At 46.8% G+C, this 21,435-nt stretch overlaps 1 protein-coding gene across 1 annotated transcript in view; it reads left to right on the top strand.

The window, feature by feature from the left end:
- LOC116517826 (radial spoke head 10 homolog B-like) overlaps window positions 1-21,395 on the top strand; it is a 41,850-nt gene extending 20,455 nt beyond the window's left edge. Inside the window, exons 11-20 of the mRNA XM_032231001.1 lie at window positions 479-587; window positions 2,520-2,599; window positions 3,983-4,131; window positions 6,741-6,848; window positions 9,360-9,539; window positions 10,371-10,503; window positions 12,930-13,166; window positions 14,679-14,783; window positions 18,091-18,289; window positions 20,653-21,395. Coding sequence (XP_032086892.1) covers window positions 479-587; window positions 2,520-2,599; window positions 3,983-4,131; window positions 6,741-6,848; window positions 9,360-9,539; window positions 10,371-10,503; window positions 12,930-13,166; window positions 14,679-14,783; window positions 18,091-18,289; window positions 20,653-20,863 — 1,511 coding nt within the window. The 3' untranslated portion in view covers window positions 20,864-21,395. The remainder of the gene's footprint in view (window positions 1-478; window positions 588-2,519; window positions 2,600-3,982; window positions 4,132-6,740; window positions 6,849-9,359; window positions 9,540-10,370; window positions 10,504-12,929; window positions 13,167-14,678; window positions 14,784-18,090; window positions 18,290-20,652) is intronic.
- Window positions 21,396-21,435: the final 40 nt, after the last annotated feature.

The following is a 21,435-nucleotide window of genomic DNA, read 5'->3' as shown; positions in this document are numbered from 1 at the left end:
AAATACAGAGAAATAGGCAGATGATAGATAAAAAGAGACAGAGATAGATAGAGAGAGAGAGAAAGAAAGAAATAGATGATAAATACAGAGAAGTAGGCAGATAATAGATAAAGAGAGAGAGAGAGACAGACAGACAGATACAGATGATAGATATAGATAGAGAAGTATAGGACAGAGAAATAAATAAATGATAGAGAGAAATACAGAGAAATAGGCAGATGATAGATAAAAAGAGACAGATAGAGAGAGAGAGAAAGAAATAGATGATAAATACAGAGATGTAGGCGATGATAGATAAAAGAGAGAGACAGACAGACAGATGATAGATATAGATAGATAGAGAAATATAGGACAGAGAAATAAATAAATGATAGAGAGAAATACAGAGATATAGGCAGATGATAGATAAAAAGAGACAGAAATAGATGGATGGATAGCTTTCTTTGTATCTGTGCATGATGATATTTGTATTTTTCAGATAAAACTTTACTGGAAGAAATTCATTCTCCATACGAGACTTTGCTACTTCGGATGTTTTTGACTTACCTGATTTACCTATCCTTCCACATTTATCACAAGGATTTTGAGTAAGTAGAGTGCAGTTGATGAGTTGGTAACGCCGTTTAAATCCCCCCCCCCTGCGCACGTCTGTCCGAACGAGGGCACATCCGCCTGGAGTTTCTAGGCGTGTCTCCAGTTTAAAAGGAATTTAGACCAAGTTATGGAGATTTTTACACCTGGAGAAATAGATTGTACGGTCAACCTTTTGCTTGCTGTTTGATAAATGCAGGTGACCTCAATCACAACAGGAGCCACAGATGTGGGCAGCTGTTGCTTTGGATCCCATTAAGGCCACAAGTTCATCGCCACTGATTTAAGTGAATCGGGGCTATTATCACAGATTTAATCCCGAGTTGACCCGATTAATAATGCAACTTGGCACCACCCTACCCAACCATAAATCATTCCTTGTTTTTGACATGATGTACATCATGTACATCTTGGGAGCAGCATCCCTGCTCATGTGTAGGAGATGCAACTTCTAGGAGTGACGTTTACTACCTGCAATTAATTCTCAGGACAGGCTTTATATTATTATTTTTTAATTGAAGCAGCATTTTATTTCGTTAAAGCTATGGTGGTTTTACACTTTTGAATCTGGTTCCAGCCTCACTCAACCCTTGTCAGGTTTCCGAAAGAGGCCCTAATTGATTCATGAGTCTCGAGCCAAGTTTCAAAACGAAACCAGTTGTTTATTAGGAGCACCATTCGGCAAGGCCTTTCTGCAGTCAAAACTGAGCTTCGTTGGAATTATAGCTGAACTTTACCTGTGTTCCTTCCCGCCCCCTCAGTCCAGGGGTGAGTTTCAACCGGTCCGCGGCGGTCCGCACGGACCAGTTGGTCAGTGAACCCGGAAGTAAGTAACTTCCGAGAACACCGAAGGGCCCACCCGCCTGCCCACGCTCCTTACTGGTCTTTGAAGGCTTCTGCGCTTCCACGCAGGCGCATGGCACATACATAGCCTGCGCGATTCTTCGCGAGCAGCTGGAGCATCGCGCAGGCGCTAAGATGCATGCGTGAACTGCGCGCGTGCACGAGGATGCCGCCGGCCCCGTTCCAACCATACCGGTTGGAACGGGATGAGCAACCCACCACTGCCTCAGTCTGTGTCATAAATCACATTCCCCAATGAGGTGCACCTCTCCTAAGCCTGCTGCAGTAATCTCAGATCCGTCTCTAGCCGAAACTATGTGTGGAATGTGCTCCCCCCCCCAGTCCTCACCATGGCAACTTTAGGAGTTGACAACCCTCTTCAGATTGTGTTGGAACCGAACCCCCAGGATTAAGTTTTGGACCAAGCCGAGTATGGAAAGGACCAGGTTGGGTTGACCCCTGGATGCAGTTTCAGTTTCAGTTCAGTTTCAGTTTTGGTTTATTTGTATGCCGCCCTTCTCCAGGAGGGACTCAGGGCGGCGAACAACTCAAAGGGGAAAGGGAACATAAACAACAGTACACATAATTAAAATACACGAAAATCACACAGCCATACCAGTCGAGAGGGGAGGGGAACTCATCAACCCCAGGCCTGCCGGCACAGCCAGGTTTTGACAGCTTTCCGGAAGGCCTGGAGAGAGGTGAGGGTCCGGATCTCCGCGGGGAGTTCATTCCAAAGGGCCGGAGCTGCTACAGAGAAGGCCCTCCCCCGGGTAGTAGCCAGATGGCATTGGCTGGTGGACGGAACCCGGGGGAGGCCGACCCTGTGCGATCTGACGGGTCTTTGGGAGGTAATTGGCAGCAGGCGGTCTCTCAAGTACCCAGGTCCAATACCATGAAGGGCTTTATAAGTTACGGCTAGCACTTTGAAGCGTATCCGGAGACGGATCGGTAGCCATCATCTCACAACATAACAGGGATATAAAATGAACTGAACTCGATTCCCCCCCCCCTGAATTTTTGTGCCTCTTTTTGTCGACTTTCCCAATAAGCAACCTTACAGTGGTGGTCTTCTCTAACTCTAGTGACACAAGTCCTCGCCTCTTCAAGTGTTTCTCCAAGCTGATGGTCAAGAATATTTGCCCTAACGCCTGCCGTATCAAAGGTAGGGCCAGCTTTCGCATGGCTGGTGGGTTTTCTCACCTTCTCCACTTCCCTCTCTTGCATTGTCTGACCAATGAATATCCCTGTCGAGGTGGCGCAGTGGTTAGGGTGCAGTACTGCAGGCCACTTCAGCTGACTGTTATCTGCAGTTCAGCGGTTCTAATCTCACCGGCTCAGGGTTGACTCAGCCTTCCATCCTTCTGAGGTGGGTGAAATGAGGACCCAGACCGTGGGGGGCGATATATGCTGACTCTGTAAACCGCTTAGAGAGGGCTGAAAGCCCTATGAAGCGGTATATAAGTCTAACTGCTATTGCTATTGCTATCCCTGTCCTAACCAGCCAAGGCAGCGGTCACCAACTCATGGTCCACAATAAATTTTTTTGGGGGTGGGGGCGGGGTTCCACGAAAAAATTATTTGCATTTTTTCTATTGCACTAAATCCGGGTTCCTCAAACTAAGGTCCCCGGGATGGATACGTGCAATGAACGTTTTTGTTTCTGCAAAGAGTCTACCCCTTCGGGGGGTCTTTTTGTGCGGGTCGGAGGGGGGCAGAAATTCCGAGTTGGGGTCTGCTTCAGCCTCCTGGTGGGGGGCTTTGGGCGAAGGCTGGAGGGAAGCACCGCTGGTGGCGAAGAGCCGGAGGGCCTCGTTCCAGTGGGACTGCATCATGGCCTGGAACTGGCTGACCATCTCAGCTTGCTGAGCCTCCAGGTATCTGGCCTTGCACTCCCGCAGGTCTTCCCTCTGCTTGGAAAGCCTATGCTCCTAGTCCTCAGTGAGGTGCTTCTGCTGAGCCTCCTTCTTGGTCAGATCCAATTTGAACTGAGCTGTTTTGCCAACTCTTTCTCCTGGTGGCTGCTTAGCTCCAGCAACTGCTTCCTGTTGGGGCCCTAAGGAGCCCAGGCGGGCAGGCGAGGAGTGGCTGGGAGGGGAGGGACGAGTAGAGGCCGCCCCTCGACGTGAGTGACATTGAGTTGGGCATGTCCACCCAGTCACATGACCACCTAGCCACCCCCCCCACCCAGCCGACCATTAGGCAGATCATATTAACAGACCATGGGATTTAAAATCATTAATTTAGTGGCCCCCTGAGGTCCGAAAGGTTGGTGACCCCTGAGCTAAGGGGACAGTAGCTCATGTGGTTAGGATGCTGGAGTGCGGGTTAGCAAGCCCGCGTTCGAGTCCCGAATGCTACCGTCGGGCAGGGTTGAGCTCCCGTCCTTCGCTTCAGCTCCTCCCAGAGCCGTGGAAGGAGTCCTCGTCCAACTGGGTATCCCCACGGCGAAAGTGACGTCACCAGCTAATCCTTTCCACCCGGAAGCATCTTGTCCTTCTGACACGAGCGCTCTGTTAATCGTCCCACCTTCTCCTCCCCTTCGCAGGTATTTTGTTCAGCGACCGACAGCAAGCCGTCTACGCGCTCAGTTACATCGATAAGTGCTGGGAGATTTTCCAGGCCTTCTGTAGGCCAAGCACCCTGCCTCCTTACGAACCCACAATGAAGATGAGGCACTTCATTTGGATGCTGACAGTAATCTTTTTCTTAAAATGTTTTTATTTTTCCATTTTCATAACATACAACCACATGTATACTATTACATAGCCAAGATCGTATTGTATTATTAAATGTTTGCATCAGTTCCTCTTGCCATCAACTCCCAAAATCCATTATTGGCTCTTCTGCTCTCCATACACCATATTTGTACCTTATCCATCACTTTCTTCTCCCTCTCCCCTCCTCCTCCTCCTCCCTACCTGAGGTGGCGCAGTGGTTAAATGCAGCACTGCAGGCTACTGCTAGATCAGCAGTTCAGCGGTTCAAATCTCACCGGCTCAGGGTTGACTCAGCCTTCCATCCTTCCGAGGTGGGTAAAATGAGGACCCAGATTGTTGGGGGCAATATGCTGACTCTCTGTAAACCGCTTAGAGAGGGCTGAAAGCCCTATGAAGCGGTATATAAGTCTACTGCTATTGCTATTGCTATTACCTCCTTTCTTCCCTCTGTCATCCTTCTCTTCTCTACTTCCCCTACCTCTCTCCTTCTCCTCTCTCCCCTTTCCACTCCTTCTTTCTCTCCTCCTCTTCCCCCCTTGCCCTCTCTTCTATCCCTCTCTCCTTCCCTTATCTCTCTCCTCTACTTCCCACTCATTTCTCTCCTCCTCTCCTCCTTGCCCTCTCTTCTATCCCTCTCTCCTTCCTTTACCTCTCTCCTCTACTTCCCACTCCTCATTTCTCTCCTCCTCTCCCCCCCTTGCCCTCTCTCCAATCCCTCTCTTCTTCCTTTACCTCTCTCCTCTACTTCCCACTCCTCATTTCCCTGCTCCTCTCCCCTCCTTGCCCTCTCTCCAATCCCTCTCTTCTTCCTTTACCTCTCTCCTCTACTTCCCACTCCTCATTTCTCTCCTCCTCTCCTCCTTGCCCTCTCTTCTATCCCTCTCTTCTTCCTTTACCTCTCTCCTCTACTTCCCACTCCTCATTTCCCTGCTCCTCTCCCCTCCTTGCCCTCTCTCCAATCCCTCTCTTCTTCCTTTACCTCTCTCCTCTACTTCCCACTCATTTCCCTGCTCCTCTCCCCTCCTTGCCCTCTCTCCAATCCCTCTCTTCTTCCTTTACCTCTCTCCTCTACTTCCCACTCCTCATTTCCCTGCTCCTCTCCCCCCTTTCCCTCTCTCCAATCCCTCTCTTCTTCCTTTACCTCTCTCCTCTACTTCCCACTCTTCATTTCTCTCCTCCTCTCCCCCCCTTGCCCTCTCTCCAATCCCTCTCTTCTTCCTTTACCTCTCTCCTCTACTTCCCACTCCTCATTTCTCTCCTCCTCTCCTCCTTGCCCTCTCTTCTATCCCTCTCTTCTTCCTTTACCTCTCTCCTCTACTTCCCACTCCTCATTTCCCTGCTCCTCTCCCCTCCTTGCCCTCTCTCCAATCCCTCTCTTCTTCCTTTACCTCTCTCCTCTACTTCCCACTCCTGATTTCCCTGCTCCTCTCCCCTCCTTGCCCTCTCTCCAATCCCTCTCTTCTTCCTTTACCTCTCTCCTCTACTTCCCACTCCTCATTTCCCTGCTCCTCTCCCCTCCTTGCCCTCTCTTCTATCCCTCTCTCCTTCCTTTACCTCTCTCCTCTACTTCCCACTCTTCATTTCTCTCCTCCTCTCCCCCCCTTGCCCTCTCTCCAATCCCTCTCTTCTTCCTTTACCTCTCTCCTCTACTTCCCACTCCTCATTTCTCTCCTCCTCTCCTCCTTGCCCTCTCTTCTATCCCTCTCTTCTTCCCTTAACCTCTCTCCTCTACTTCCCACTCCTCATTTCTCTCCTCCTCTCCCCCCTTTCCCTCTCTCCAATCCCTCTCTTCTTCCTTTACCTCTCTCCTCTACTTCCCACTCTTCATTTCTCTCCTCCTCTCCCCCTCCTTGCCCTCTCTCCTATCCCTCTCTTCTTCCTTTACCTCTCTCCTCTACTTCCCACTCTTCATCTCATTTACTTGGTGTATTTCAGCTTCTGAGCGAGCTCTGCTTTATGTTGATGGTATTCATAATTCCTTTTCAATATACGCATTTAATTTTAACATGTATCTTCCTCCTTTTTTAAAAAAAAGAGAGAAAACAACCTCCAAGGTCCCTCCCAACTCTGTGATTCTGTCAATTAGAATCATATTATGAGGATTGAGGATTATGTGCCATCAGGTTTGTCTCAACTTTCAGCAATAACTTTCAGCAACTACTTTCAGATTTTACTTTTAAGACAGATGGGCAAACAATTAATCATTGTGTCTGCATGGTCATAGGCAGCTTTGCCCTGTATTAAAACCCCAACCACATGAAAAAAAAAAGATATCTCAAATAAATAAGCTCAAAGGTCACATCCAACAGAAGGGCTAAAGGAATAATATTGGAAGACCCGACGGGCCAGCTTGGAAACATACCATCCTCCTATCTGTCGTTGCTAAGACGTGACTCCAACTTTATGGCGCATCAATCAATCATCGAAATGTACTTCAGAATCAGAATAGCTGAGCTGGAAGGGACCTTGGAGGCCTTCTAGTCCAGCCCCCTGCTCAAGCCGGAGATCCTAAGCCTATACTCTGTGATTCTTAAGAAGAATGTGGCTAAAACGAACCATCTTTTTGTCTTCTTCTTCTGTCTTCAGGATTTAAAACTCATCAGCAAACAACTAACAGCTACCAAGGTTGTGGATATTCTAGCCAAAGACAATCCTTTCGTTTCAGATGCAGAGACCGTTAATTTGGAGCATGAGGTATGAATTTAAGAGAGTTTGTGATGGAGAGTTTGGGCAACAGCAAAACAATTTCAAGAAATATAGAGCTGGAAGGGACTTTGGAGGTCTTCTAGTCCAACTGAATTCAGTCTTCAGTCTATTATACCATTAGTCTATTAATTTACTCCATTTATAAAGAATGGGATAAGATTGGTTTGGAACGTTCTGCTTTTCACAAACCCCTTGATGGCTTGTAGTTATGACTTTACTAGCTGGATACCCGTGTTTCACAACAAAACTATGTGATTGGGCAATGCAGGAGAGATCCAGTTCACTCTGCTTCAATCCGTTGGCTCAGTGGTGGTTGGTGATTGAAACACATAAAAGAATATCACTCCCACCGCCTTGAGTCCGGAAGAAGTTCCATAGGTGGAAGGCGTAGACATTTTGGTGAGGTACCGACGTTTAATACTGTAAGGCGCCCCATACCGCTCCTGAGTGAAGGAGTGGAACGTCTGCCAGTTTGAACTGAGGTAACAGAATGTGAGGCAACTGGCAGTTGGAACAGAGTTCTTTTCAGGTGGGGAGGGGGAGTAGAACTCCTTAGCATCAGAGCGTGTTAATTATTGTATAGGAAATACTAATGTTCTGATGGCCATTTCGAAACATTCTTTCTTAGTGAGCACCTAGAAGCCAAGAGGAACATACACACCAAATTTCAAATGTGTAGCCCTTACGGTTCTGGAGATTTTGTGATGAGTGAGTGTTATTTGGATAGAGCCGAGGTGGCGCAGTGGTTAGGGTGCAGTACTGCAGGCCACTTCAGCTGACTGTTATCTGCAGTTCAGCGGTTCTAATCTCACCGGCTCAAGGATGACTCAGCCTTCCATCCTTCTGAGGTGGGTGAAATGAGGATCCAGATTGTGGGGGCAATATGCTGACTCTGTAAACCGCTTAGAGAGGGCTGAAAGCCCTATGAAGCGGTATATAAGTCTAACTGCTATTGCTATTGCTATTATTTGGCTTTTATATAGAGAGATTTGTTTCTAGATGTTTGCAAATCTGGGTGTCCCCCCCCCCCCATTATCCTATCCAGTATCTTCCAGGTATTGATGTAGTTTCCAGAGTCTGTGTTTTTTTTTCCTACCAAAGTCACTTGATAGAAAAACTTTTTGCATGTTGGATTTGAAGAAGATCCTGAATTGTCTTAAGCCCGAGTGTGTTTGGGGGTCTCCTTCAGCTCCTGAAGCTCAGCCTGGTCCTCAGATTTGATTCCCTGCCAGTATCTTCTCCCTGAATCTTTTTCCAGCAGGACATCTCTTTTTTAAAAAAAAAAAAGTTTTCATTTTTAGACAGACAGGGATGAACAAGACATAAAACATAAAACCATCTTCTGTTACATACCGTGTGTCGATTGGTTACAAGGTTTTTGTGCATCCTTTCCATAATCATCACTTATATGAATCACATATTATCAAATCAAATACGTTGGTATATATTATTATCATTACACCTCGTTTGTTTGACTATCACTATTATTCCTTCATTTTAAATGAGATATACTAAATATCGGGTTCATTTATGTTATAACAATTCATTACATCATATCCAGGGGTGGGATTCAAATAATTTACCAACCAGTTCGCTGCCCTAATGACCAGCTGGGTAGATGGGGCTCGGTGGTCATTTGTTCATGTGGGCATGGCCAAGTCCGTGACCCGACAAATGCGCGCACGACAAAAGCGCACCGACGAAACCACGGCAAAAAAACCACATCATAAACGCGCCCACAACAACGCGCCAACAAAACCGTGCCCACAAAAGTGTGATTTAAGTTAAGGTAAGGGTTAGGGTTAGGTTCAGGGTTAGGTTCAGGGTTAGGTTTAGGGTTAGGTTTAGGGTTAGGGTTAGGGTTATTAGGTTGTTATTAGTTGTTTGTTGAAGGCGCGCTGTTGTCGGCGCGTTGTTGTCGGCGCGCTTCTGCACGCATTTGTCGGCGCGATTTCGACCTCTTCGTTTTCTCACCACGGTTTCGTCCGCGCGCTTTTGTCGAGCGCGCATTTGTCGGTGAACCGGCCAAGTCAATGTCACTCAGGTTGATGGGCACTTCGCCTTAGTTGTTACAATGGTAATGGTTAACTGGAGAGGCAGTTTCTGTAAGCAGGACAATAAAGATGAGGCTAGAAACAACACCAGAATGTTTCCTTCCTGCCTTCCTTACAGGATTAGCCCTGTAAAGTGGGAAAAAAACAAAAGGAGATTTCTTCCCAAAACCGGTTCCCTCGAACTGCTTAGAAAGTTACCAACCGGTTCTCCCGATTAGGTGTGAACCGGCTGAATCCCACCACTGATCATGTCCAATCTATCCAATAATAATATATCTTTGTTATATTCAGTATCATTCTATTATTCTTGTATTGATAACATTCTCTAGTATCTTTCATTTCCATGTTGTTTTTTTTATCTAACCATTGATAAAATAAATCCCAGGCAGCAGGACTTCTCTTGACTTCCTTGCCCGCCCCCCTCTTCTTTTTGTTTCTCTTTCAGCTTGTCTTCCTTGAGTTCTTTGAAGCTCTAGTAGATTGCGCTCTTCTCTTTGTCACGGACGAGATGTTGAAGCAGCAGGAGGAAGAGGTGGCCCGAGCAATCACAGCGTCTTACCGACCAGATGAGATGTCAGACAGGAGCGAAACTACCTCTGTGCCTCCCGATGGGTCTTCTCCTCAGGTGAGTCCAGCTCGGCTTCCTTGAAGGCCCTCACCGCAACTGAAGAGCCAAGATTCGGACCCTCACCACCCTTCTCCTTTCCCTTCCTTCTTCCCTCCCTTCTCTACTTCCTTCCTCCTCTCCTTCTCCTTCCTTCTTCCCTTACCTCTCCCCTACTCCTGCTCTCTCTCTTCCCCTTCCTACCCACTCTCCTTCTCTTTCTCTCCCTTCCACCATCCTCTCCTTTCCCTTCTTCCCTCCCTTCTCTACTTCCTTCCTTCCTCCTCTCCTTTCCCATCCTTCTTCCCTCCCTTCTCTACTTCCTTCCTCCTCTCCTTCTCCTTCCTTCTTCCCTTACCTCTCCCCTACTCCTACCCTCTCTCCTTCTCTTTTTCTTCCTTCCACCCTCCTCGCCTTCTCTTTCTCTCCTTTCCACCCACATCTCCTTACCTCTTTCTTCTTCCCTTGTCTCTCCTCCACTCTTCCTCTTCCCTTCCTACTATCTCTCCTTCTCTTTCTCTCCCTTCCATCCTCCTCTCCTTTCCCATCCTTCTTCCCTCCCTTCTCTACTTCCTTCCTCCTCTCCTTCTCCTTCCTTCTTCCCTTACCTCTCCCCTATTCCTACCCTCTCTCTTCTCCTTCCTACCCTCTCTCCTTCTCTTTCTCTCCCTTCCACCCACCTCTCCTTACCTCTTTCTTCTTCCCTTAGAGAGGTATGCGTCTCATTAACGGTTGGGGAGAGGTTGCTATTTGACTTAGCCCTGGGCAGATTTTGGGGGTTCAGGAGAGGAAAATGTGGTTTCCCTTGACTTCCTTTTTCTACTCACCCTGCGTTCTGTTTTCGACCTCCAGTCCGTTCATACCAGAAGCACCAGCAGCGAAGCAAGTACCGAAACCACTGATGCCAGCAGCGCCCAACTCAGCTCCAAGTGTTCCTCCAGCAAGATTGTGCATTTTGTGGAAATGGGCAAGGGCAAGAAATCCGAAGGCCACAAAAAGGGAAGTCATAGATGGTAGCCTCGCGTTTCCTTGGCCGGGCACCGAGTGGGTAGCCTAGAGAAATGGAAGGGAAGTCAACTGCTCTCCAACCCTCTGAGATGAGAGCAACGGGATAACAGAGTTGGAAGGGACCTTTGAGGTCTTCTAGCCCAACCCCTTGCTCAAACAGGAGACCCAGGGATGAAGCACCCACAAGGTCTGAAAGTAACCCGTTCCATTGGTTAACGGTTTCTAACTGTCTGGAAAATTCTCCTTGGTTCTAGGTTGGGTCTCTCTGTGAGCTTCCATCCGTTGGTTCTTGCTCTGCTTTTAGATCAGGAGTGTCCAAACTTGGGAACTTTAAGACTTGCACTGAGGTTGAGAAATATTGCTTGTCCTAGAGGCCAGGGGATTGTCCAAACTTGGCAACTTTGGACTTCAACTCCCAGAATTCCTCAGTCAGGGTCTCCAACTTTGGTGACTTTAAGACTTGTGGACTTCAACTCCCAGAATTCCTCAGCCAGGGTCTCCAACTTTGGTGACTTTAAGACTTGTGGACTTCAACTCCCAGAATTCCTCAGCCAGGGTCTCCAACTTTGGCGACTTTAAGACTTGTGGACTTCAACTCCCAGAATTCCTCAGCCAGGGTCCCCAACTTTGGTGACTTTAAGACTTGTGGACTTCAACTCCTAGAATTCCTCAGCCAGGGTCCCCAACCTTGGTGACTTTAAGACTTGTGGACTTCAACTCCCAGAATTCCTCAGTCAGGGTCCCCAACCTTGGTGACTTTAAGACTTGTGGACTTCAACTCCCAGAATTCCCCAGCCAGCCATGCCAGGGACGCGGTGACTCAGTGGCTAAGATGCTGAGCTTGTCGATCAGGAAGTTGTCAGGTTTGAATCCCCAGCGCTGCATAACGGAGTGAGCTCCCGTTATGTCCCAGCTTCTGCCAACCTAGCAGTTGGGAAGCACGTAAAAAATGCAAGTGGAAAAATAGGGACCACCTTTGGTGGGAAGGGAGCAGCGTTCCGTGCGGCTTCAGCGTTGAGTCATGCCGTCCACATGACCACGGAGATGTCTTTGGACAGCGCTGGCTCTTCGGCTTTGAAATGGAGATAAGCACCACCCCCTAGATTCGGGAACGACTAGCGCATATGTGCGAGTGGAACCTTTACCTTTACCTTAAGAGTCAAGAAAGACCTTTTCTAGAAGGACAGCTTGCTTATGATACCTATTTCAGATATACTTAGAAGATAGAATAATAAGAAAGTCGGAAGGGACCTTGGAGGTCTTCTAGCCCAACCCAATTTATTTAATTCGATATTCTGGTATCATAATCACATCATACTGGAGACTCCTAGTAGAATCCAAGGGGAGAAATACATTTACGAATAGAAGAGAATATTTGTAAAGGTTGAACTGTGGGATCCTCAGTGACCTCTGAGGTTGGTTATTTTCTTGCAGACGTTTCATTGCCCGACTAAGCAATATCATCAGTGCTAGAAGAGAGTGGGGTTTGCAGAGGGGGGGAAGGGGGAGGAGGAGGAGGAGGAGAACTGTGGGATCCTTGGTGCTGTCTAAGCTATTTTCTTGCAGACGTTTCATTACCCATCTAGGTAACCTCATCAGTCCTAGGAGAAAGTTAGGTTACATTTAACAACTGTCCTCGGCTCTACAAGTGGCAATTCAAAAGGGATGAATTGAGGGGAATCTTTTCACATTGTTTACTGGAGGAGAAACATCACCATGTGTTCTGACCCCCCTCGTTCCACACCAAAGCACACTCCGAGCCAGAGATAAATTACGACATTTAATTAACAGACAAACAGGTCCTTGGCAGCAACCCAGCACAGAGAAAGCTTGGGCAGCAATAAAAACAGATAAGGCTTGGCAGAAATCCAGCCTGCCAAGCTCATACAAAGTTCTCCGACATTCGATTCTGTGTTGACTTCTGCAAAGAGGGGCGTGTGCACAAGTAGCCTTTTTATAGTCTGGAGAGGAGCCTAATGACCACCAGCTGAGTACAATCACCTCCTGTAATTGCGTAATTGTTCCTGACGCCTAGTAGCTCTTCGACGGCGTGCATCCCGGAACAACTCACTGCTGGTTTCTGGATCACTCTCCCTTGCCTCCTCCCCACTGGTCCAAGGCTCAGGTGCCTCCTGGTGGCCAACCAGCCTCTCTGCACCCTGCTCGGAATCGAAACCCTGTCCAGGGTCCTCCACATCCTCCAGAGCCGACTCATAGGGCCCCTCGCTGTTGGAGTCTGGTGGCAGCTCCAACAGCTCCTGCTGGGCCACAACACCATGTGTCCTTCTGTATCACTTCTTCTTTCTCTGTGGTGCCACATCAGATTTTGCTAACCCTTCCTTCCTTCCTCTGGTTCCCGATTTATCCCATTTTCCCTTTTTCCTTTTAACCTTTTCTTTTCTCAGAAAGGGAAAAACAAGGAGGGGAAGAAAGAGGAGAAACCCCACAAAGGAAAGTCCCACCGTGGCAAAGAAAAGGCGGCTTCCGCTCAAAGTGAGTGCCAAACATCCAGGCGGTATAAATCTACGAACTACGGCCGGCTCTCCGGAGAAATAAATGAGGGCAGAAATAGGAGTTCGCCCTTCCCTGAGACGATGTTCCTCGTAGAACAATCGCACCAGGGAAGTTGTCCTTGCAAAGGTCGGGCTCAAAGGACCAATAGCAATAGCAGTTAGACTTATGTCGAAGGGACTCAGCCCTCTCTAAGCGGTTAACAGAGTCAGCATATCGCCCCCCACAATCCGGGTCCTCATTTTACCCACCTCGGAAGGATGGAAGGCTGAGTCAACCTTGAGCCGGTGAGATTTGAACCGCCGAACTGCAGATGGCAGTCAGCTGAAGTGGCCTGCAGTACTGCACTCTACCCACTGCGCCGCCTCGGCTCAATAACAGCACAAGGAGTGATTCCAGAGTAGTCTTTTTATTGCTGTTTACCTACAGACAGAATCTTGCCAACTACCTGCATAAGTATAGATATATACAAGTAGTGCTCAACTTACCTCCACAATTTCTGTGGTTAAGTGAGACATTTGTTAAGTGAGGTTGCCCCCTTTTTACGACCTTGTTGTTAAGCTAATTGCAGCGGTTGATAAGTTCGCCGCCTGTTTATTAAGTGAATCTGGCTTCTCTCGTGGATTTGGCTTGTCAGGAGGTTGCAAAAAGGGATCACATGACCCCGGGATGCTGCAACCGTCATAAATATGAGTCGATTGCCAAGCGTCTGAATTTTGGTCGCGGGCCGTGCGGATGCTGCAAAGGTGGAAGCTGTGAAAAATGGTCATAAGTCGCTTTTTTCATTGCCATTGTAACGTCGAACGTGTTGTGGTTTGCTGGCGGCCTGCAGAGCTGGCAGCAGATTGGGACAGTGAGGAGGTTGGGGAGGAAGATGGGCCAGTCCTGGAGTCTGGGGAAGGCTCGGACGAGGGCTCTGCGTCAGAGGCAGAGAGGGGGCCAGGGCCTACTGAGAGTTATGTGCTGCCTCCGGAGCCTACAGAGTCGGACATCAGCAAGGAAGAGGAACAGGGGGAGCCTGTTTCCAGTGCGCGCATGCACAGAGCTGCCAGAAGGCAAGAACAGTTAAGACAAGAGGGGCGACTCAGGCTTGGAGATGATTGGTCCCTCCCGTAAGACGTAAAGGAGGAGCAGAGGCACGTGAGCCTTTGCGGGAAGCAACTTTGTTCGTCCTGGTCGGTTTCAACTCTGATGTTCCGTTTTGACTCTGTGCTCCGTGTGGCCTTGCGAAACTAATTGGCAATTAGGTCTTTGGCAGCGGTTCAAGGGAGATAAAAGTGGGTGCTTTTCAGCCTTATCCCGAAGGACTTTGGCTGACTTCTGTCGGACTCTTTACAAACTATTTGTGACTCATGACGGGCTGTGAAAGAACATAATTCACAGCCCGTTGAAATAAAAAGAGGGTTTTTTTGGGGACTAAGCATGTACTTTTTACTGTCTCAGGAAGCCTAGGTCAGAACAGAACGGTCATTAAATGAACTGTTGTAAGTCGGGGGGACTGCCTGTAATGGGGAAAGGCATCACGAGGCTGCATTTTTTTTTGCAATAGAACTGGAGGCTTCACACACACACACACAAACCTCTTAAAGGCAAAGCACTCTTTGATCATTCCCTAGTTCTGCTTTTTTTCTTTTCTTTCAGGCGTAACTGTGAGTGTTGTGTTTTCTCCCATCCCGGAAGAGAAAGAAGCAGTCATTGGGCCTCTGCCAGAAGAGGATAAAAGGACTCCAATGAAAGAATTAGCAGGTGTGAGATTGGCAAGGTGTTTTTTTTTTTTTTTTAAACAAAGGCAATAACAGAATTCTGACAGCTTTTCTTCCTGGAAACCGGGAAGTTTCCTCTAATTTGGATAGTGTTGGGTTGCAGAAGGCTGGGCTTAATTCCTCTTTTAAGAATTTAATAAAACCAAGTGGCCCAACATACAGAATAACAGAGTGGGAAGAGACCTCAGAGGTCTTCTAGACCAACCCCCTGTTTAAGCAGGAGACCTTATATCATTTCAGACAAATGGAAATCCAACATCTTCTTAAGAACTTCCAGTGTTGGAGCATCCACAACTTCCGGAGGCAACTTCTGTTCCACTGGTTAATTATTCTAATTTCTCCTTAGTTCTAGGTTGCTTCTCTCCTTGATTAGTTTCCATCCGTTGCTTCTTGTCCTGCCTTCCTACATTTCTTCCCACCTTCTAAGTACATTCCTTACTTAGATTCTGTTTCTGAAGGAAGAAAGCTCCTGCAAGATTTAGTCAGTTGGCTTTTTAAGGCCAAAAGAAGTAAATATCTTCATGAGTCTAATTTGGAGAGAGATATGGAGGGAGGGAGGGAGGGAGGGAGAGAGGGGGAGAGAGATGAAGATAGAGAGATGGATAGGTTGGATGGATGGATGGATTGGTGGGTGGGTGGGTGGGTGGATAGATGGATGGATGGATGGATGGATGAATAGAAATAAGTAAATAAAGTTAGAGATAGCTAGCTAGCTAGCTAGCTAGCTAGCTAGATAAATTATATATATATATATATATATATATATATATATATATATATATATATATATATATAGAGAGAGAGAGAGAGAGAGAGAGAGAGAGAGATAGATAGATAGATAGATAGATAGATAGATAGATTATATATATATATATCTATATATAGATATAGATATAGATAGATATATATATAGATATATAGATATATAGATATATAGATATAGATAGATAGATAGATAGATAGATAGATTATATATATATATATATATATATATATATATATATATATATATATATATATATAGAGAGAGAGAGAGAGAGAGAGAATTAATGAATGGATAGAGATGGATAGGTGGGTGGGTGGGTAGGTAGGTAGATAGATGATAGATAGATAGATAGATAGATAGATAGATAGATAGATAGATAGATAGATAGATAATTAATGAATGGATAGAGATGTATAGGTGGGTGGGTAGGTAGGTAGGTAGATAGATGATAGAGAGAGAGAGAGAGAGAGAGAGAGATACTTAATGAATGAATAGAGATGGATAGGTGGGTGGGTGGGTAGGTAGGTAGATAGATGAGAGAGAGAGAGAGAGAGAGAGAGATACTTAATGAATGGATAGAGATGGATGGATGGATGGATGGATGGATGAGTGGGTGGGTAGGTAGGTAGGTAGGTAGGTAGGTAGGTAGGTAGGTAGGTAGGTAGGTAGGTAGATAGATAGATAGATAGATAGATAGATAGATAGATAGATAGATAGATAGATAGATAGATAGATAGATAGATAGATAGATATACAGATATAGAAATAAATAGTTATAATAATTTCTGGATTTGGGTGAGTTTTATCCAAAAACACAACACATTTTTTACTTCAGTTCCAAAATGCCCCCTTTGAAATGGACTTTCCAGGCTGTACAATCAATTCAATATCACGTTGGATAAATGGGTATTTCTGCAAGTATCGATGCTCTCACAGGAGGGCAGTAAAGGAGTATCTGAGGAGGATATTGCAAGCTTCCCTTCCTGAGCTTTGCAGGGTGCCTCATTAAAAGGATGCGCAGATCAGAGCCTCCGTTCAGTTCTAGCCAAAATCGGAAGCGTTCGAGGCATAGATTCATTTCAATTCAATTTTTTTCTGATCAGGTTTTTTTGGTGTGTGTGTAGGTGGGCGGGAACAGGTGGAATTCTTTTCAAACTCATTTGGTTGACATGGAGGCATTTAAATTGGTACTGCAATTGGTATTCCTAATCTGATGGGGGGGGAGGGGAAGGATTGCTTGATTCCATTGCTTTAGCAATAGCAGTTAGACTTATATACCGCTTCATAGGGCTTTCAGCCCTCTCTAAGCGGTTTACAGAGTCAGCATATTGCCCCCAACAATCCGGGTCCTCATTTTACCCACCTCGGAAGGATGGAAGGCCGAGTCAACCTTGAGCCGGTGAGATTTGAACAGCCAAACTGCAGAACTGCAGTCAGCTGAAGTAGCCTGCTTTGGTCAAAGTAGCTTTCAAACAACGCAAATGACGTTGTTATCCATGCAAGGCAGAAGGAGCCTCTTATTGGAAAAATATAGAGCAAGAATATGGAAAGTTACGTAATCCAGTTTTCCCTGGTTGACAGCAGCTTGCTGGATCAGCTGTATCCTATTCTAGAGAGGTGCTTTGGCATAGTGGTGAAGGCATTAGGTTAGAAACTAGGCGACCCTGAGTTCTAGTCCCATTTTAGGCATGAAAGCCAGCTGGGCGACTTTGAGTCAGTCACCAGGACACAGTGAGTTCTAGTCCAGCCTTAAGTCATGAAGGCTGGCTGGGTGACGTTGGGCGAGTCATTAGGAGCCTGTGAATTCTAGCAATAGCAATAGCAGTTAGACTTATATACCGCTTCATAGGGCTTTCAGCCCTCTCTAAGCGGTTTACAGAGTCAGCATATCGCCCCCACAGTCTGGGTCCTCATTTCACCCACCTCAGAAGGATGGAAGGCTGAGTCAACCTTGAGCCGGTGAGATTAGAACCGCTGAACTGCAGATAACAGTTGTAGTGGCCTGCAGTACTGCACCCTAACCACTGCGCCACCTCGGCTCTTTTTATTCTAGTCCCACCTTAGGCATGGAAGCCAGCTGGGTGACTTTGGGCCAGTCACTAGGAGACTGTGAATTCTAGTCCCACCTTAGGCATGGAAGCCAGCTGGGTGACTTTGGGCCAGTGGCTAGGAGTTGGGGAGTTCTAGTTCTGCCTTAGGTTCGAATTCCTAGCGCCGCGTAATGGAGTGAGCTCCCGTGACTTGTCCCAGCTTCTGCCAACCTAGCAGTTTGAAAGCATGTAAAAAATGCAGGTAGAAAAATAGGAACCACCTTTGATGGGAAGGGAGCAGCGTTCCGTGAGCCTTCGGCGTTGAGTCATGCCGGCCACATGACCACAGAGACGTCTTCGGACAGCGCTGGCTCTTTGGCTTTGAAACGGAGATGAGCACCGCCCCCTAGAGTCGGGAACGACTAGCACATATGTGCGAGGGGAACCCATACCTTACGACCTTCCTTCCTGCTGCCATTTCTTTTTCTTCCCAGAAATGCTCGAAAAAGAGAAGAACGAGGAAAAAGATAAACTCAATCTCTGGATGAGTCAGATGTACATTTTCTTTGTCAAAAAGTTCTTCACCAACTACAAGAACTTGCAGCTGGTGAACACAACCATCATCGATAACAGAGCCCGAGAAGTCGAACTCTCGATCCTGAGGAAAAAACAAGAGGAGGCGGAAGAGGCCAAGTAAGCCATGGTGGTTTGTTTATACAGAATACGGGTGGGTTGTGGGGAGGTGGGGGTCTGAACATAGGCAAAGGTGGTGACTGCAATCTGAAGGTTTCTCCATACAGTCAACCATCAATGGTCCAAGTTGGGTTGATTTGGATCAAAGCTGTGGCCTAAAGACACATTTCTTCTGACCTGGCCCAATAAACAGGCTCCTTGTCCTGAAAAACCCTCTTTATTTAGCTACTGTGAATTTATGGCATTCATGACACTGAGAAGTCCAGGCAATAATCCTTCCAAGGATTAACTGTAATAACAGACCTTATCAGTTCCTTGGGATAACTGGAGCTTCCAGCCACAAAGCTGTAAATTAAATTCTGAAAAGCAGTCTCTGAGGCACGATGAGCAAATCTTCTGAAAGAAATACGAACTGTTGTCTCCTACAACCACCACTCCCCTTTCTTTCTATTTGTTCCCCAGCCAGGGAGGGGCCATTCAGCGTCCCCATGTGCCTTTCTTCCTGGGTCGGCTCCTTGTTCTCAGTTGTTCTCCTCTCCTGACAGCTCTGCATACATGCATCTGGAACAGGCCCCAGATCTTCCTCTTCCCCACTTATCTCCGACTCCGAAGGCAGATGGGAAATGGCCGATATCTGCAAAACTTGGCAAGGAGTCTCAGAGTCACAAACCAATTAAGCGAACTCATTGTCTCCTGCAAACTCCATTCCTCTTTCGCTCCTCTTTTATTCTCTCTGGGAGGGGTCATTCAACTTCCACCTGTGGCCTTACTCCCAAGTTCGCTCCCTGTTCTTTAGCTGTTCCCTTCGTCTGGCAACTCTGCGCATGCGCACACTGGGAACAGGCTCCAGCTGTTCTCCTGCCTCACTGATGTCTGACTGAAGGCAGCTGATAACTGCTGATAACGGCTCTGGCAACCTCTCTCCCTCCGACACAGAGCCCTCGTCAGAGCCTTCCCCAGACTCCAGGACTGGCCCATCTTCCTCCCCAACCTCCTCACTGTCCGAATCTGCTGCCAGCTCCGCTGGCTGCTGGCGGGCCACTACACAACTTTAGCAAAAATTGTGAGTCTGGTTTGCTGGAGATCACATTAGTAGCGTTCAGAGAGCAGAACCTCAGAAAATTGCTTAGGTTAGAAGGACTTTGGTACTCACAACCTTGGCAACTTGAAGATGGTGGACTTCCACTCCCAGAATTCCCCAGTCAACCATGAATTGTCCATGCATTGTCAAGCTGCCCAGGTGGAGAAGCATTGCAATAACAGACCTTCCTATTTTGCAGAATCCACCATGTTTTTATCCACAACACTAATTTAACCTTTTTACAAATCCACCATATATGAAACTAAGTAGCATCAGCACAATCACATCTCCAGCATTTAGGTTGTAAATTCAGATACACAGAGGCCAGTTTCTTAGGCTCTAGATGCCATCTATAAGACATCTTATAAAAGTTTTTCTCTCAAATTTTGGGCTTGTGTAAACTTTACATTTCTTCCCCAAATCTTTTCCCATGTATCCAATTTATCATACAGTCTTTAACTAATTCTGTTTCCGAATCCATTTCTATTAATGCATTATATAGTCTCTTTATATGCATTGAACTTTGATTTCTGATTTGTTTTAGTAAATTATCCTCATCTTGCATAAAACCAATTTTTTGATCTCTTTTCCATCTGGCTTGTAACTGCCCATACTGAAACCATGATTGAATTACCTTTTCATCTTTTAGTACATTCAAGGGTTTTAATTGTAGTACACCTCTTTCTAAGGTAAGAAGCTGTCTGTAAGTAGTTACATCCTGTTTTTGTACTATATTTAAGTTATATTGTTAATATACCTTAATTGGTATATGGTTGGCATGCTTACTTGCTATATAACAAAAAGGTAGATAAGAACTTTAAAAGTCATATTTTAAGGAATGCTCTACTGCGGGTCTGGAAAAAATATCAATACAAATTAAATGACAAGATACCCATGTAGGCAATTCCTAGACACGCAATAGACCTTCCTATTTTGGAAAACAGTGGCTTTGGGTCAAAACTAGGTTGTGGGTTCAAGAATAAGAGCCGAGGTGGCGCAGTGGTTAGGGTGCAGTACTGCAGGCCACTTCAGCTGACTGTGATCTGCAGTTCAGCGGTTCAAATCTCACCGGCTCAAGGTTGACTCAGCCTTCCATCCTTCCGAGGTGGGTGAAATGAGGACCCAGACTGTGGGGGCGATATGCTGACTCTCTGTAAACCGCTTAGAGAGGGCTGAAAGCCCTATGAAGCGGTATATAAGTCTAATTAATAAATAAAAATAAAGAAAGAATCAAAAGTTAAGGGGACCTGCAGCTTTAGATCTCCCCGTTTTCGTTTGACAGGCTCAAAGCTATGAAGGAGGCCGAGGAGGCCCGGAAATTGGAAGAAGCAGCAGCTGAAAAAGCAGCCTTGGAACTGGAGGAGAGCCTCACGCGGGAAATGGAGGAAAATCTGAGCCAGGCGCAATCCCCTCCCAAGGAGGATTCGCCAACTATGTTTCAGAGCTCGGCCGGCGTTAAGGCAGCCATAGCATGGAAGAAGAAGAAGAAGTGAGAAGAAGCCACCGCCAAAGCTAGTCCTCGTCCTACAGCCGCCATTGAGGCCCAACGTTCCTGTCGCAAAGTGAGACAGAGCTTTGCCCCCATTTTGTGCCCCTTTCTTGCCAGGTGCCCTTAAGTGAATCGCTGTGGCCGTTCAGTTAGCGACGTGGTTCGGAAAACCAACCTGGCGTCCCCCGCATTGACTTTCGCTTGTCCAAAGGTCGCAAAAAGAACCACACGGCTCCGGGACACGGCAACCATCCTAAGTACATGCCAGTTGCCAAGCCTCTCAATTCTGATCATGTGACCGCCGAGGAGGTTGCGATGCGGTTGTTAAACCTCATAAGCCATTTAGTCATAAGTTCATGTAGCGACTGTGAACTAAAGCAACTTAGGGTAGTTTTTCAAAAAAAAGCGACTCATGGTAGCCATTGCTACAGGGTCCCCGTACTCACATGATCAAAATTCATTGGCCACTGGTCCCTATTGATGACAGTTGTCATAACCCAAGGTCACGCGATCCCCTTTTGCGACCTCCCCACAAGCAAAGTCAATGGGGGAAGCCAGCAACCGTGTTGCTCCCTT

This window comes from Thamnophis elegans, chromosome 14 (assembly GCF_009769535.1).
Source record: "Thamnophis elegans isolate rThaEle1 chromosome 14, rThaEle1.pri, whole genome shotgun sequence".
Lineage (NCBI taxonomy): Eukaryota > Metazoa > Chordata > Lepidosauria > Squamata > Colubridae > Thamnophis > Thamnophis elegans.
Note: the sequence above shows the minus strand (reverse complement) of the source record. Positions and strands in the feature narration are given on the sequence as shown.